This window comes from Patagioenas fasciata, chromosome 2 (assembly GCF_037038585.1).
Source record: "Patagioenas fasciata isolate bPatFas1 chromosome 2, bPatFas1.hap1, whole genome shotgun sequence".
NCBI lineage: Eukaryota > Metazoa > Chordata > Aves > Columbiformes > Columbidae > Patagioenas > Patagioenas fasciata.
Window position 1 is genome coordinate 65,467,009 of NC_092521.1, and position 15,435 is coordinate 65,482,443.

A 15,435-nucleotide genomic window follows, 5' to 3' on the forward strand; every position below is an offset into this window, starting at 1 on the left:
CGGCGCGCATGCGGGCTTGGCTCCCTCACCTGTGCGCGGCTGTGGGCTGCGCCTGCGCGGCCTTGGTAGGGCGGGTGCGGGGAGGATGCGGGGGTCGTTGTCTGGAAAAAGGTCTGGAAGAGGGGTCTTGTTCTTTCTCAGCAGCTTCGTCCGGGCGGCGGGGCGGCTGTGCGCGCGCACATGGTGCTGAGTGCGATGGGGGAGGTGGGAACGAGGGGAAGCGGCAGCGGCTCCTCAGAGTGCGCTCCGTGTTGCGGCTGTCGCCTCTTTTTCTGTCTCCCTTCTCTCTCTCCACTGAGATCGGTTAAAAAAATAAAATGCGGAAGCCATTTGAAGTATTAAACCTCTGGGTTTGGTAACCTGTTGCATTGAGGGCTTGGCTGCTGAGTATCGTGTGGAGAAAGGAAGGACGCCAAGTAAGGGTGGTGCAGGTGTATGAGTGTGAACCACGCGGTGCCCATCGGATCTATGTGGAAGTGGCTTTGCCCGGCAGCAAAAAAAAAAAATAGCTGAAGTATTAATTCAGCCACTTACCTCAGCTGTGTCTCTTCACCTGTTGCCCAGAACCCAGGCTGCTGAGACGGGCTGTGTTGAGGACAGCAGCGTGGTTGTCAGGGTGCACTTCACTACGGCCTCCTCTGTCTCTACATGTCATAGAATCATAGAATAGTTTGGGTTGTAAGGGACCTTCAAAAGTCAGCTAGTCCAGCCCCCTGCAATGAGCAGGAACATCTTCAACTAGATCAGGTTGCTCAGAGCCCCGTCCAGCCTGAGAAATGCCAAGGCTCAATGAAGCTGCTTGCTTAGGTTTTAATTCATATGTAAGGGAAAGCCATGGTGCTTTTGAGAAGACGAAGTAGTTATGAAATTAGCAGTGGGTTGGTGGATACAGCAGGAAATGGGGACAGAGGAGGTGCCTCCCGGGGCCTGGGTTGTTTGCTGGGTTTGTGTAGGGGTTGCCATAGCAGCTGCCAGCAGCTCTCAGTGCCCAGGCAGACAGGCTCAGAAACCCGTTCCAGATTAAGCAAGTGCCTCAGCCGGTGCTCTGTGCCCAGTGCTTTGGAGTGGGACCTGTAGCTGTCGTGTGAGAAGGAGCTTAACCTGTCCCTCGATGCGTGAGTTCCAACCTGCAGCATGCCTACTCTGACCAGAGAGAAATGTCAGCTATGCAATTAGAAAAAAAGTTTTGTTTAAGGGTGACCTTAGAGTAGCTTCTGTCATTTTGTAAACTGCTTAGATCTTCTCATTCTAAATTAACGACCAGAAGTAGAGGTGGTGGCAGGTGTGGGGTTTTTCCTTTTTTTTTTCCCCTTCCTTGTTAGTCTGTCATACTGGTGCTTTAACAGGGATAAAAATACTGGTGGCGTGGTTACTTGTTACGGCTTTACATTGTCCAATCATTTTCTGCATTCTTGATTTAGGTTGATATTTTTGTGTGTGAAGATGGAGGAGGCTGTGGGAGGTGAGACTGAGTTAGGGGGAAGAGTCGAGTCTAGTTCCTCTCCTCATCACTTTGCACAGCAGGAATCAGAACAACTTAGAGGAATGCAACTTTCTTCCAAACCTGACACTGATCTCTGTCCACCCCTCATTGCTATTAAAAAAGGTAAGGAAGAAAATGATTATAAGAATGTATAAGTACTTCATGTCGGCTTTGTATGGAAAAAAAAAATCAGGAACAGAATGAGAAACTAATTATTATGGAGCATGTGTAAGTTTATAACAAGTAGTTATACATAGTGGGTGGGCACATGCTATTCTGAATATACCAGTGTGGGGACTACAATATGCTATTTACAGCTTTATGAATAAATATGTACATATCAATAAACACATGCATATATGGATTATTTTGTATATATGTACTTACAGTGGCTGGTACAGTGTGACTCTGATCCCTTAGCAGATTTCCTAATGTTGAATCATAGTAACATGATTAGAACCATTTTCTGGGAATTAAAATTAATAGCACTCACATATTAGTATGCCATATAGTATGGTATCTCCTTTCTGAAATATATCAACAGTGATAACAGATTGAATAATTACTTCAAAGATTGAGTGTGGCCTTATGGGAGAGGATCAGGTCAGGGAAGCTGGTATATACGTAAGTCCATGGGCCCCACTGGGATGCACCCGTGAGTGCTGAAGGAGCTGGCTGATGTCATTGCAAGGTCACACTCAATAATCTTTGAATGTTCATGGCAACTGGGAGAGGTACCTGAGGCCTGGAGGAAAGCAGATGCCACTCCTGTCTCCAAGAAGGAGGACCAGGAAAATAGAGGCTTGTCAGCCTCATGTTGGTCCCTGGGAAGGTGACAGAGCAGCTAATCATGGATACCATTTCCAGGCACATGAAGAACAACCAGGTGACTGGGAATAGTCAACATAGATTCATCAAGGGGAAGACATGCTAGACCAACCCTCATTGCCTTTTGTAATTAAATCACTGTCTTGGTAGGTGAGGGGAGTGCAGTGGATATGGTCTACCTTTTCTTAAGTGAGGCTTTTGACACTGTCTTCTGTTGGGATTTTTTTATTGTGCCCCTTGAGGTGAATTAAACACACATTTGTGCTGAAATATATATATATATATATATAAATAATTAACAATGCATTGGACAGAGTCCTGCTGCCATAAGTGGTTCAACAAGGGGTCTGCAAAGATGCTTCACGAGCTGATTCCTTATGTGCGCTTACACCAGCATCGATCTGGTGAGTGTAAGTAACTGGGGCACCTCAGCCCGGCCTTGGGTCCATTCCCCAGCACCAGCTCTGCTGCCCAAAGGTGGATTGACTCCAAACACTCCTAGGATGGCTACAAGAGAATGCTTTAGCTGTTTCTTATCTCATCACCAAGGGAAACCAAAGTCTCTTACAGGGAATTGTGTCTGTGGCACTCCTGCTTCCAGTCAGCTTAACCCCTTCTGCAGCTGAGCATTTTTGGTCTCCCTGCCAGGTCATTCCTTGACCACAAATTTCTACTGCTGAGCAGTTACAATTTGATTTTCCTCTTTGCTTCTGTAAGATCCTCATAGAGAAGCTAATAAAGTTCGGGGTATATGAGCAGACAGTGGGATGGATTGAAAACTGGTTGAACAGATGGGCCCAGAGAATGGTGATCAGTGGCACAAAGTCCAGTTGGGGGCCAGTAGCTGGAGGTGTATCCTGGTGGATCAATACCAGGTCCAGTCATATTTAAAATCTTCATTAATGATCTGGAGGACGGGACAGGGTCGAGCCTTAGCTAGGTTGTTGATGACACATAACTGGGAGGGATGGCCAATACACCAAGGGGTTGTGCTGCCATCCAGAGAGACCTTGAATGGCTGTGGACTTGGGCTGATGGGAACCTCCTGCAGTTCAACAAGAAGAAGTGCAAAGTCTTTCACCTGGGGAGGAACAAGCCCAGGCCCCAGTACAAGCTGGGGGCTGACCAGCTGTAAAGCAGCTTGACATGAAAGGAGCTGGGGGTACTAGTGGGGACACCACGTTGAGCATGAGCCAACAGTGGGTCGCTGTGGTAAAGAAGGCCAAAGGTGTCCTGCGCTGCGTTAGGAGGAGTGTTGGCAGCAGATCAAAGGAGGTGATCCATCCTCTCCAATCAGCACTGGTGAGGCCATGCCTAGAGTACCATGTCCAGTTCTAACCTCCCAAGTACAACAGTGACATGGACCTACTAGAGAGAGTCCAGTGAAAGGCCTTGAGGATGATGAAGCCACTGGAGAATCTCTCTTGTGAGAAAAGTCTGAGAGAGCTGGGATTGTCCAGGCTGGAGGAGAGGAGAATCAGGGAATCTCATCACCATGTATGAATACCTGAAGGGAGTGTGTAAAGGTGGAGCCAGGCTCTCTTTGGTAGTGTCCAGTGACAGGACAAGAGACAATGAACAAAATGGAAACACAAGAGGTTCTGTCTGAACACCAGGAGACACTTTGTGAGGGTGATAAAGCACTGGCACAGGTTTCCCAGAGAGGTTGTAGAGTCTCCCACCTCAGAGAAATTCAAAAGCATCTGGACATGGTCCTGACAACTTGCTCTAGGTGGCCTTGCTTGAGTGCAGGGGGTTGGACCAGATGATCTTCAGAGGTCCCCTGCCACCTCAGCCATTTTTTTGGTTCTGTGAATAATACGTTATAATCAGGGGAGACTTCATGGGAGAAAAGACACAATCTATAAGGAAATTTATAAGGAAATCAGTACTATTAGAATATTAATTTTAGTCACAATCTCGTAATTTATTTAGAATAGATTAAATAGTAGTTCCTGAAAGTTTAGTGAGCTGCTTGTTAACACTACTACATGCTCCGCTGCTGCCAAGAATGGGATCTAAATACCATCTTCTGAGAAACAAGATGGTTGCTTTTTCTTGGGCTAAAAGCAATCTGTAGCAACTACAAACAATCATAATTTTAAAGGTAACTAAAACACTGCTTCCATTAAGGAGAGGTAAAGCAATATTTACAAATGCTTTGTAATTAAAAACAATTTAAAAGAGAAATGGTGGCTGGCTGGAGATGAGTTGCACTTAGTATCAGGAAAACATAAACATTCCTATTTGTTACTTAAATGACTTAAAAATATACAAATTTTAATTTTGGGGAAAAACAAAAGCATGTGATAAATTTTATTTAATAACTTGAAGGGCTTCAGAAGTTCATAAGGAGGCTTAAACAATCGACAAAAGATAATTACACACTGTTTTTTATGCAAATATTAGCAATTTTTATTCTTCAGATATTCCATGTGCTCAAGTTGTCTTGCAAGTCTCTGCAAGTTTGTCAGAGATACATGAGGCTTACAATCAGAATTTAGGTAAAGAAGTAACAGAAAAGGAATAACTGGGTGACAATAGCAAAAGTGAAAAGTGGTATTTCAGTGTCTCAATTTTTTCCAGAACTGATTTCTTCAAGCTAGTACCTTAAATTGCTTTTTCTTACCTGTACTGCTGTCAGTAGGGATTCTGTGCAATTGAACTTGAGATAAAAGTCATTATAAGACATCTTTTCCCCTCAGCTTCCTGCTGAGGTACCGGTTTTCTAATGTTCCTTTCGTGTCTCATTTTCCCCAACCTGAGAAGAAGTCAACGAGCAGATACTGAAACACAACATAGTGACATCATTGCAGGTCTTGTAAATGTGTTTGCTGTGCATATACCTGAATAATTAGAACTTTTCACTTCTTTTAACTAGACACAGGAAGTAAGCACCGTAGACGTGAAGGGGACCTGAAGACAAGGGGCACTGAGCTGGGATCTGCTGTCACAGGATCACCTTTGACTGCTATTCTTCCGGCAAGTATTTTCATGCTAAAAAGGTGGCGCCTCAGCTATCTTTTGTCTGTTAAATTTTCTTCTGCACAGATTATTTTTAAACTCTTCATTCACAAAGGTAGGCCTAATACTGCAGGATGCTGAGTTCCTTTAATATCTCTTAATTACAAGGAAAAAGAACAATGAGCCACTCAAAAGTTTATACAATGTTAGGCCTTTTACTTCCTGTGCTCATAATGTGTGTTGCTGGGATTGTTTTTATTTTCTTTTTTTGATCATCCACCAGTTAATTCCCTTTCTTTGCCAAATTGAAAATTAATATCGCTTAAAAATACTTGAATAAAGTCATGCTGCATCAGGGAAGGTATATGCAAAAACAGAAATCCAGCTGTTGGCATAGAAACCAGAGATGATAAAAGATTGGCACAGATGAGCTGGGACCTACATGAGAGAAGAATCAACTGTGAATCAGAAAATATGTAGGTTTTAGAGACCTCAGAATGGTACTGACCAACAACTACAGGTATTCGGGCATTCTTCGTGTCTCCTGGTCTCAAAGAGATGCAGGTAGAGACATGAGGGATGTAGAGCATTCATTCAGTCTGGGATAAGACCAAATGGTAGGAAGCAAAGGTGGATGTTGGCCAGCTTTTTTTTTTTTTCTTTAATCTAAGAGTAAAGTAGGATTGATCAATTACAATTTTTAGTTTTGAATACTGGGAAGATGATGTAATTTATCTTTGCTTCTCTCCAGTAAAAATTGTGAGGTACAGACGTCCCCATGCTCCAGATACTCATATCAGTGGGAGCTCTGTGTAGAGGGAAAGGCTCAGCATGGTGACTTTTTTACCCAAATCTTTAGTTTTCTGTATAGTTTCTAAAAATTATCTATTGACTTAAAAATCTTATCCACCACATCTATTTTCAGTCTTGTTCACACTGTTATGAAGACTTAAGAATCCTTTGTCTACATGAATATCCTTTATCACTCTGCTACTACCCTTATATGACCTGCGTATTAAACATCAATTGCATATTTGTTCCAGTGGTGACTGATTTTATAGTGGATTTGTTTTATTTATTTCCATTGAGGTAATAACTTGATGCTCTATATTAAAATGCTGAGAGTAAAGAGATTGATCTGGTCCCAGATCTGGAATATGGACATGCAGAAGTTTGGAAGCTGGATTCACAAAGCAGAGATTTGAAGTAGAGCCTTTATAGTGCTAAATTTGTATTGTCACGTTAGCCTGCATCCACATCTGATTCCGAGGCCCTGATCTGAAGTTTCCTTTGTAATGGCCTTAGAGTAAGAATTAATTCTGGCCTAACAAATTAATTATTACTAATCTTTTCTTTCTGCATTCCTTAGATATATTTTTATGTTCCTGTTTGAAGTAGTTTATGAAACAATCTTAAAGATCAACAATATCAAATACAATCCTCAAGTGTGGAGAAATAATCTCTCTATAACAAACTTTTGTCTTCTAGACAACTGGTAAGAAAAGTATAGTACTTTCCAGTGAAACTAGAAAAGAACTAGCCAAGCAAGCCAAAGTCACCAAAGAGGAGAGAAGAGCTTGGATAGATAAAAGACACAAGTATTTGATAGCAAGATTAGCAGATGGGATAGGCTTAAGTGAACAGCAAGTGGAGGAGGCCATTGTTTCTGATGACAAGGTAAATATTAATTAAATTATTATTATTAAATATTTTTCAAAAAAAATTCCAGTCTTTTGAAACTACTTCACAATTAATTACTTGTAATTTTGGTTTTAGTTTCAACTTATAGAACAATTCTTTGCATCTGGTGGATTTAAAAAATTGCTCTTCTTTTACCAAGATGTATTGCAGGTATGTTTCTGCTATTATTTCTGCAAAAGCAAAGTTGCATTTTTTTAAAGAAAAACATGACTGTTGCAAAATTCAGAATATGTTAACAGAGATTATTTTGCTATGCACGCTAATGTGAAAAGAACCTGGATCTCATTGTTTAGATGCTGCCATATCAACTTACATGGAAATGGGAGGATGACCTGTGGCATGGTTTGATACTGTTCTTGTTTTCACAATAGAACACTTAAAAAGGGCAAGTAAAGTAATAATTCAGACTTCAGAAAAGATAAAGATAATTGAGGCAAAGTGTTCACAGTAGTTAGAGTTTAAAAAGACTAGATTAGTTCATGTATTATAGGAATGGGGAAGTATCCGTATAAGAGCAGTCTTCTTTTGGTGTGAACTTCACCAGCTCTGTTATGGACAAAGCACTGATTCAAGAGCGTGAAAAATGGTGCAATTTCTTTCTAAATTAAGGTGGCTTCATGTTCAAGTCTGTCCTGTTCTGCAGAAAATAATCTCAAGCCTGGAAAATTATACGTAACTAGAAATAGGGTAATTGTAGTCCCAAAAATGTATTTCTCTCCCTTTCAATTTTGAAAAGGGGAAGCCTCTTCATAAAAAGCAAAATAACGTGTTCAGCTTCCAATCTGTGTGTGGTATCGGAAGTTGCAGAGTGACCCTGAAATTGCCTAATGTGACTGTTGTGAGCTTCTTGAAGTGCAGAAGTCCTTCCATAGTCCTTTGAGGTTATGCCATTGAGGAGGTGTTAAGGTGAGCTAACTCACCATGTGGTGGTATTTTAGGCTTGTTGGGGACAATAGAACAATTGGTAATGCTTGATCATCAGTAAAGTGCAAGAATGAATTACAGATTAATTATAACTGATGGAAATTAAAAGAACTTTTGAGTGTTACTGAAATTGCTTAGAGACTTCACAAAGCACAGGATCAGTTCAGCTGTCAAAACAGTTTAATCAGTTTTTCCTTCACTGAGACTGTGTGTGCACATTTCTGAGATGAGCATGTTGTTCTCTGACTTAGAACAAGATGAAACTAAAAATCTTGAAAGCGTTTTCCTCAACTTACGAGCCATAAATGTATGCCCAGCTTGGGTTAAGTGAAACGTTTCATTTCTGCATTTACTTTTGTTTTATTTTGGTCTTTTTAACTATTAAAATATGAATTCATGAAAATTTTGTTGCAAAGGCAGCATAGCATAAAAAGAAATGTTTCTGATGGAAAGTATGAATGCCATCTCTACCATCTTCCACCCAATTATGATAAGTCAAGAGATCTCATCAAATTGACTGTTCTGTCAACAGTTTGGTTTCAAACATATTGGAGATTACTCAGGGTCAGTATCATACATGCTTGCCCTGGTTTTAACCATTTTTGGCCATTCTTGGAGACAAAATACTGGTCTGGGCAGATGGTTGGCCTGACTGAGAAATCGTGTTCTTACCAAGGTTTCTCAAGATCCTTTCTTCAGTGCTGCTCATCTCTCTTCACCAGCTTGGGTGCATGATGTTAACTTGAGACTCTGCATAGGGGTTAGAAGATACTGATTTGAGGTGGGAGTGGGGAGCCACTGCTGTGTATCATACATCACACATTTGGTCTAGCAGGAGCTGAACATTTGACTTTTTAGGAAGAGTCCTCTCCTTAAAAGAGAAATATACTTGCAGGCTTCTTTCACAGTATGTTCTGTGACATTCTTCCAAGTTTCAACAGATTATTTTTCAAATTGTGTGACAGAAAATTCATAGAATGATAGAATCATTTTGGTTGGAAGAGGCCCTCAAGATCATAAAGTCCAACTGCTAACCTAACTCTGGCACTAGAATTAGAGGGATGCAGGTCTTTATTAGGCTTAAACCTTTATAATTGCTTTCAAGAGACGAGGTTGTAGATACATCTCAGTGGAGAGGGACCAGTGACAGCAAGGCTTTTCAGAGAGGAAGTTTTTCAGAGTGATATGTGGTTAAAGACATCGGCAGAAAGCTAAATTTCTTTGCATTGTTGCCAGGATCTATCTGAGAGTGTTCCTTGTGAGTCCCGCTCACAATTACAATAGGACTCTGCAGGCCAGGAACATGACTCTTTCTGCAAGACATCCAGTTTGTTTCTATGGAGGAAGTTGCTCCAGGAAACATTTCCAATTTTCTTTAATTATATTTTTTCTGAGTTTTTTTTTCCCCTTCTTCTTTGAGTGTTTTCTGAAAGAACAGGGCTCTGAAACTGTTTACTGTGGATTGTGAGATTCATACAAAGCTCCTTCACCAAACCATAGAATCATAGACTTGTTTAGGTTAGACAAGACCTTTAAGGTCATCAAGTCCAACCATTAGCTAGTACTACCAAAGTCAACCTCATGATTTCTGTCTGGGGATTACTAACAGATTTAGAATTAGCTTAGTTATAATTCACATATTCAAATAGGATGAGGTATTTGTATGATAATAGTTTTTATTAATCTTTTATTTATAATTGCTAGCAAAAGTTGAATGCATCACTGAAGTCAGATGGATCAACGAACAGTTCGATTCAGAAGAAGTTATTTATTACCATGGGTTCTACTGAGGTATGGTTGAAAAATTCATTAGGTAACATTTGGAAAGTGAAACATTGGAAAAATGTAACAGTTTTACAGTGTTAAACGGATTTTTGTAATTCTTGGATAGATATTTAAGTATTTAGTCCATGTTGTCATAATGCAAGATCTCCCAGCTGAGCTTGGAATTTACTAGTAAAGAAGTAGTGATTAATGGATTTGACTGTCTGAGAGGAGAGCAGGTCAAATAAATGCTTGTTTAAAAATTGCAGATCTTAACATTTTGACTCTATGTTCAAGTATTTTCCAGTGCTTGTGCACTTCTAGTTTAAAAGTGCAATTCTTCAGTGGTTTTAATAATGCTGCACATAACTCCAAAAATAACTTTAATAATTCCTTTATTCCATTCAAATTCTTATGACAACCTCCTCACTGTAATATCTAAGCATTATTCAGGCTAGTCATTAACATTTCCGATTAATTTTATTTCTGTCTCTTTTGGAGGAAATCAGGTGTACCATATGTAACTTTATTTGAATAAGGCATGGTGATGTCTTTTTATTTTTTATTTTTAAATTTTTTTTCCAATGAGCTTATATTAACATAGTTATGTTAGAAGAGACATAGCTGAAGAATTCTTTCTTGCTTTCAGAGAAGAAGTGAGGTTCACTCCTCTGCCAATTGGACCAACGGGAATGGCTTTTAAAATTTGTTATAGTTCAATTATTATTAAATTTAATATATTAAAAATAAGCGTTGTTGCAGTACTGATTTGAAACTTTTACATTACTTCAGTCCATTAAAAGATGAAAGCACATGTTAAAAAGTAGTTGAATCAGAAATTTTTAGTAATCTTTAAGTTCCCCTTCAAAAAAATGATATAAAAGTTATTCTAACATGATCCATTCTGGTCTAGGTATCTATGAAAAGTACTTCAAATGCCTGAAAGCTGAGGATATCTTTAGTTTTTTATAAATGAATTTGTGTTGGTAGATTCAGAAAGGGATTAGACAATCTCATGGATAGGTCTGTAAATGGATACTAAAATGACTAGGCAGGAATTTGTCATCTCAGCTCTCACACAATGTTTGCAGGTGGCCAGGGAACACAGGAGGAACGGAGCTCAGAAAGGAGCCTGACTCGCAAGCTCTCCCTGAACTGCATTTTCTTGATAGAGACGTGATACTGGACTGGTCTGCCCAAAAGGGCATTTTTGATGTTCTTATGTCAGATGGAGAAAAAATGACGTTTGATTTGAGAAGGATGGATTTTGAAATATCCTACAAACAGTTCCCTACTTTTTTTGAGTAATATTTTTTTTTTACAATTTTGTTTTCAGCACAGTTTTACATTGTTAAGTAAATTACTTTTGCTGTAGAGGTGTGTACTTTTTAACTGATTGTGTTTTGTCCTTTTTACAGAACTTTACAGGCACTTGTGCATTTTTCCTAAGGACATCAGATAAAGTTATAACTGCATCAAATATTTCCCAGGTCAGACCAAAATATTTGCAACAGAAGAGTATGCAGATACTAACATTTAAGAATAGACATTAAAAAAAAATGTAATAAGCCTGAAATAATTTTCTCAAAAACACAGATGCACTCATTTTTATGCTTTATACATTTTCTCCTTATTTGTCACTAATAAGTTGATGTGTTCCCTTTGAGCAGTCCAAAGTTGTAGTAAGTTTGTTTGCCAGCTACAGTAATGGAAATTAGTACTTCAATTTCTGTCAGTCTCTTGCTTTATGACAATATTTTTACAAATACCTCATCCGAGGGTGCAAAAGTAATTTTGAGGCTTCCTCTTCTCACGGCCTGTGAGTACTGCTGCAGTGTTTCAGTTGGGTACCTGTCAGAATGGTTGTCCAAACTCTTCAGTGAGCTTCCCTCGTGTCCTCTCTCTGTGGTTCTCTTGCAATCCCCTTGTCTTGGCAGTAGATGTCCTGTAGCTGTCATCAAACTTCATCCCTCATGGGAGGCAACATTTTTAGATGACATAGAAGGTAGAACAAGTCCTAATTTTCCATCCGGCAGTCTTCGCACTGATGAAGATTGGAGCTTGGGCTCAGACTGGTTTGGCGAGTTTTGGTTTATCCTGAAGAGTTGTGTTGGAAATAGAACCTGAGCACCCCCTAGAAATACACAGATTAGTCCTGTTTCTCAAGAGGAATAGCCGAATCTTCAACATCCTGTGGAAAGAAATGGTTCAGGTTGTATATCAACCTTGTCCTAGAGATTCAGAAGTCTTGAAAGACTTAATTTGCCATGTCTCTCCCTCCCTGCCACAAATGTAAACACTAATATGGGAGAAACTGGCATTGTTAAAAGCATCTGAAGGGGGAAAATAGAGGTCAGTTCTTTTCTTCAGTAGCCTTATGTCCTTTCCTTCTGTTATTTTGTTAGCACACCCTCTTGCAGAAAGAATTAGTTTAGGAGCATTTCCTTGTTAACAACCTTGTGAGCATTGCCTCCCAGGGAACATGTTCAGACATGCCGAGAAATCTGGTCTTCCTCCTAAGCACTTCTTCAAGCAGAATGATGTCATCCATAATACCACCACTTTTTGAGAAAGAGCTTTCTACCCTCTTGTACTCTAGTGGGATTATAATACTGTAATACTGTTAGGATGTAGTATTCCACCCATGCATAACAACTAATTGTCTTAAATGTTCTTCTTTTGCATGCAAAGGGGGACTAGCAAGAAAAACACTAGTGAAATTAATAATCAAGATAGCCAAGAATGTCAGAGCTTCTACAAAACCTCATTTGTAGTTGCTGTTCCTAAAACACTCTGAAATTGCTGTCTTTACACAGACAGAAGGTGGGAGTAGAAGCTTCCAGGGCAGAACTCTGTTTGCTTTTCCCTGTATGAGTGAAGCATTCAGTGTGATGAAGGCAAAATCAGTGTATGTTTGTGCAGCTCACAAGTTCTCCATGAGACTCCCTCTCTGCTAACAGGAGGCATACCCAGAGTTGAAATGGCTAGTCTGTATGGGTCATAGAAAGCACATGGCCCATGTTCAGAATGTATCCATCTGTACACAAAATGCCTGTAGAAGAAGATAACCAGTCCATAAGCAGATAGCACTTCGAAAACATGCAGTCCCTCACTTCCTCCAATTAATGCATTATGTTCTGCAGTAAAATTCCACTCACCAGTGCTGTTTCTGTCCCCAGCTTCAGAAATACACTGCTTGTTGCTTCACATTAACTAGAATGGACTATTAAAAGGGACCTACAATGGTCATATAGTCCAACTGTCCGACCACTTCAGGGCTAACCAAAAGCTGAAGCACATTGTTAAGGTCATTGTCCGAACGCCTCTTAAGCGCTGACAGGCTGGGGTCATTGACCACCTCTTTAGGGAGTCTGTGCCAGTGTTTGACCACTCTCAATGCAAATAAATGCTTCGTAACGATGAACTGGAGAGCAACTGAGGCATTTCTTGCCTGATACATTTGTTGTCCATTTTTAGGCATTTATGATAGATGGAAGCTGTTCCTCTAAAAGAGAAATACAGACATAGAATTGTCTTAATGCACTGATGTTAAATGATTCATTTTAATTGGTGACTGGAGTGTTGCTACAATATAGGACTGACTCTTTTGGTGATTCAAACTTAATGGCAAGTCTTGGAATTTCGAGTCTGTTGGAGAGATAAAGGACTCAGCATTCCGATTCAATGTGAATCACGCAAAGCCATTTATTACAGAAACAAGTCTCCTTATATACACAACTGTTCTCTAATCACGTGTCCACGCTCCAAGCATGGATTCGCTAAATGAGTATCATGGGCAGTCCACATGCTGGAGCCCCACCGATGATAGGTCCAACGACTCAGGCCATGCTGAGGCCCTGTTAATGAAGAAACGCCCCTCTTTCTCACAGCAGATTCTGTTCTCAGCTTCTCGAAGTGGCTTTGAGATTCCTTTGGGCCTGACTAATTCAACAACATATCTCCTTCTAACAAAACCCCTCCACACCAGTCGAATTTTAGTCTACGTCCAATCCAAATTCAGTGGGGGGGGGGGGAGGGGGGGCAATATCCTCATGGAACCTACACAGTTATGGACTGTATGTATGTCTGCCACATGTCTGAACTTCACTCAAGTACTATAATGCTGCAAAAGTTTACGTGCACTCTGCTGATTTTTGTTTCTTCCCAAAGGAGGTGAATTTTGGTGTATTTGATTGTGCTAACGGAAATATCCTTCAGGGCCTGGAATTCTTTTTGTCCCAAATCATGATACCAGCACTTAAATCCCAACAGGTAATCCAATAGCTAGTCTTTTTTCCCAAGAACATGTGGAATTAAGGCAAGTGGCTGCTGCACTCCTGTTTGTGCATCAGTTGAACGATACAAAAAGATACAAGTCTAATACAGACCTTTATGGGAGTCATGCAATTTGTATACAAGTGTTTGAAATACATATATTTATTTTTTCTTTTCAAGCAATAGCACCAGCTGTAATGCTCATAACAAAGGAGAATGTAGCATATCAGCCATACTAAGGTAAAACTATGATGACTTATTTAAAAGTAGATTAAACTTGGATTGAAAGAAGTGTCAAGTCCCTCTGGCTGCACAAAGGATCAGTGTATGATTTTATTCTAGAGCATGGACAGCAAGTACTGTATCACAAAAAGAGTGTCCATCTTCTCTAAGTTTTGTTTGTTCTGTGTCAGTCACAAAGCATCACAGTTGGTTCTGTTGCCTCCAGAAGGACACGTTCAGAGGTTGGAAATATACTGAAGCTCAGTGTCTGTCGAGAATGATGGTGTTGTATGTAGTTACCATACGCTACCATTCTCTCTTAACCAGGAGCAGGAAGGGAAATTAGAATATTTTTTCTCTGTCCAGAGAGAGACAAATCAGACCAAAAAAAAGAAGACAACAATTCAGTGTGGAGACAGTGAGAGCAGGAAGACATTTTCATTTCTTGAGAGCCTCTTGCTCATTTGTCTCTTCTTGTCTAATAATTAGATCAATGCACACTTTGAAGTATTTACATTATAGTACAGATGAGTGTATTTTAAGGTGCATACTGATAAATCTTTATATACTAAATAAGAAATACTTTTCTAATGAAAAATAAGATACCTTTTGTGTTAAAAAAAAAAGCCCAAAAGGAAATGTGACCTTCCTAATTTTTTTTTTCCATAAATCATGAAATATTCAGAATTGGGGAGCTGTGAAAGAAGGCTTGAAGAACAGCCAGATACAAGACTTTCTGTATTCAGTGGATAAATTTGTGGGTACTTTGTCATCATCGAAACAAAATATAGAAGATAAAATTCAGCTCACAAAAGTGGATATTGATATTTATATCAGCAACTTACAGAACCCATCTGACTACATAACTGCAGGTGAGTAATTCCTATGTCAAAATAACCACAATGGTGCTGTTTATAAAATAAATGTTATGTCATTAGTAAAAAGTTACTCTGAAGAATTAATTCGTCTTCCCTGAGCTGTATACATTTTTCTGCTTACACTTGCCAGGTTTCTCACTGTGTAATTATAAAATCATCAATCATTTGCCCATCCTTTAATTCATAGATCTATAGATTAGGTAGTTCCTTGACATATCATGTATGCAGTGGCCTGTGTTCCTCCTAGTTTGCTGGCCAAGTAGATACTGAGTGTAGCCATCTACTAGCGTGTATAGTCTTCACTTTCTCTGATAATGTGGAAACCGTATCTGATGTTAAGTCTGGCTCTGAGGGCTGTGAGTCAAAACAAAACGTATTTATAAAAATTTGTCTTAC

General features: G+C 39.8%; 1 protein-coding gene across 1 annotated transcript in view; it reads left to right on the forward strand.

The window, feature by feature from the left end:
• Positions 1–165: 165 nt before the first annotated feature.
• Positions 166–15,435, forward strand: part of LOC136097897 (dynein axonemal heavy chain 5-like) — a 170,365-nt gene continuing 155,095 nt past the window's right edge. Inside the window, exons 1-8 of the mRNA XM_071804333.1 lie at positions 166–1,606; positions 5,193–5,293; positions 6,764–6,952; positions 7,052–7,126; positions 9,605–9,691; positions 11,083–11,154; positions 13,835–13,936; positions 14,847–15,033. Coding sequence (XP_071660434.1) covers positions 1,444–1,606; positions 5,193–5,293; positions 6,764–6,952; positions 7,052–7,126; positions 9,605–9,691; positions 11,083–11,154; positions 13,835–13,936; positions 14,847–15,033 — 976 coding nt within the window. The 5' untranslated portion in view covers positions 166–1,443. The remainder of the gene's footprint in view (positions 1,607–5,192; positions 5,294–6,763; positions 6,953–7,051; positions 7,127–9,604; positions 9,692–11,082; positions 11,155–13,834; positions 13,937–14,846; positions 15,034–15,435) is intronic.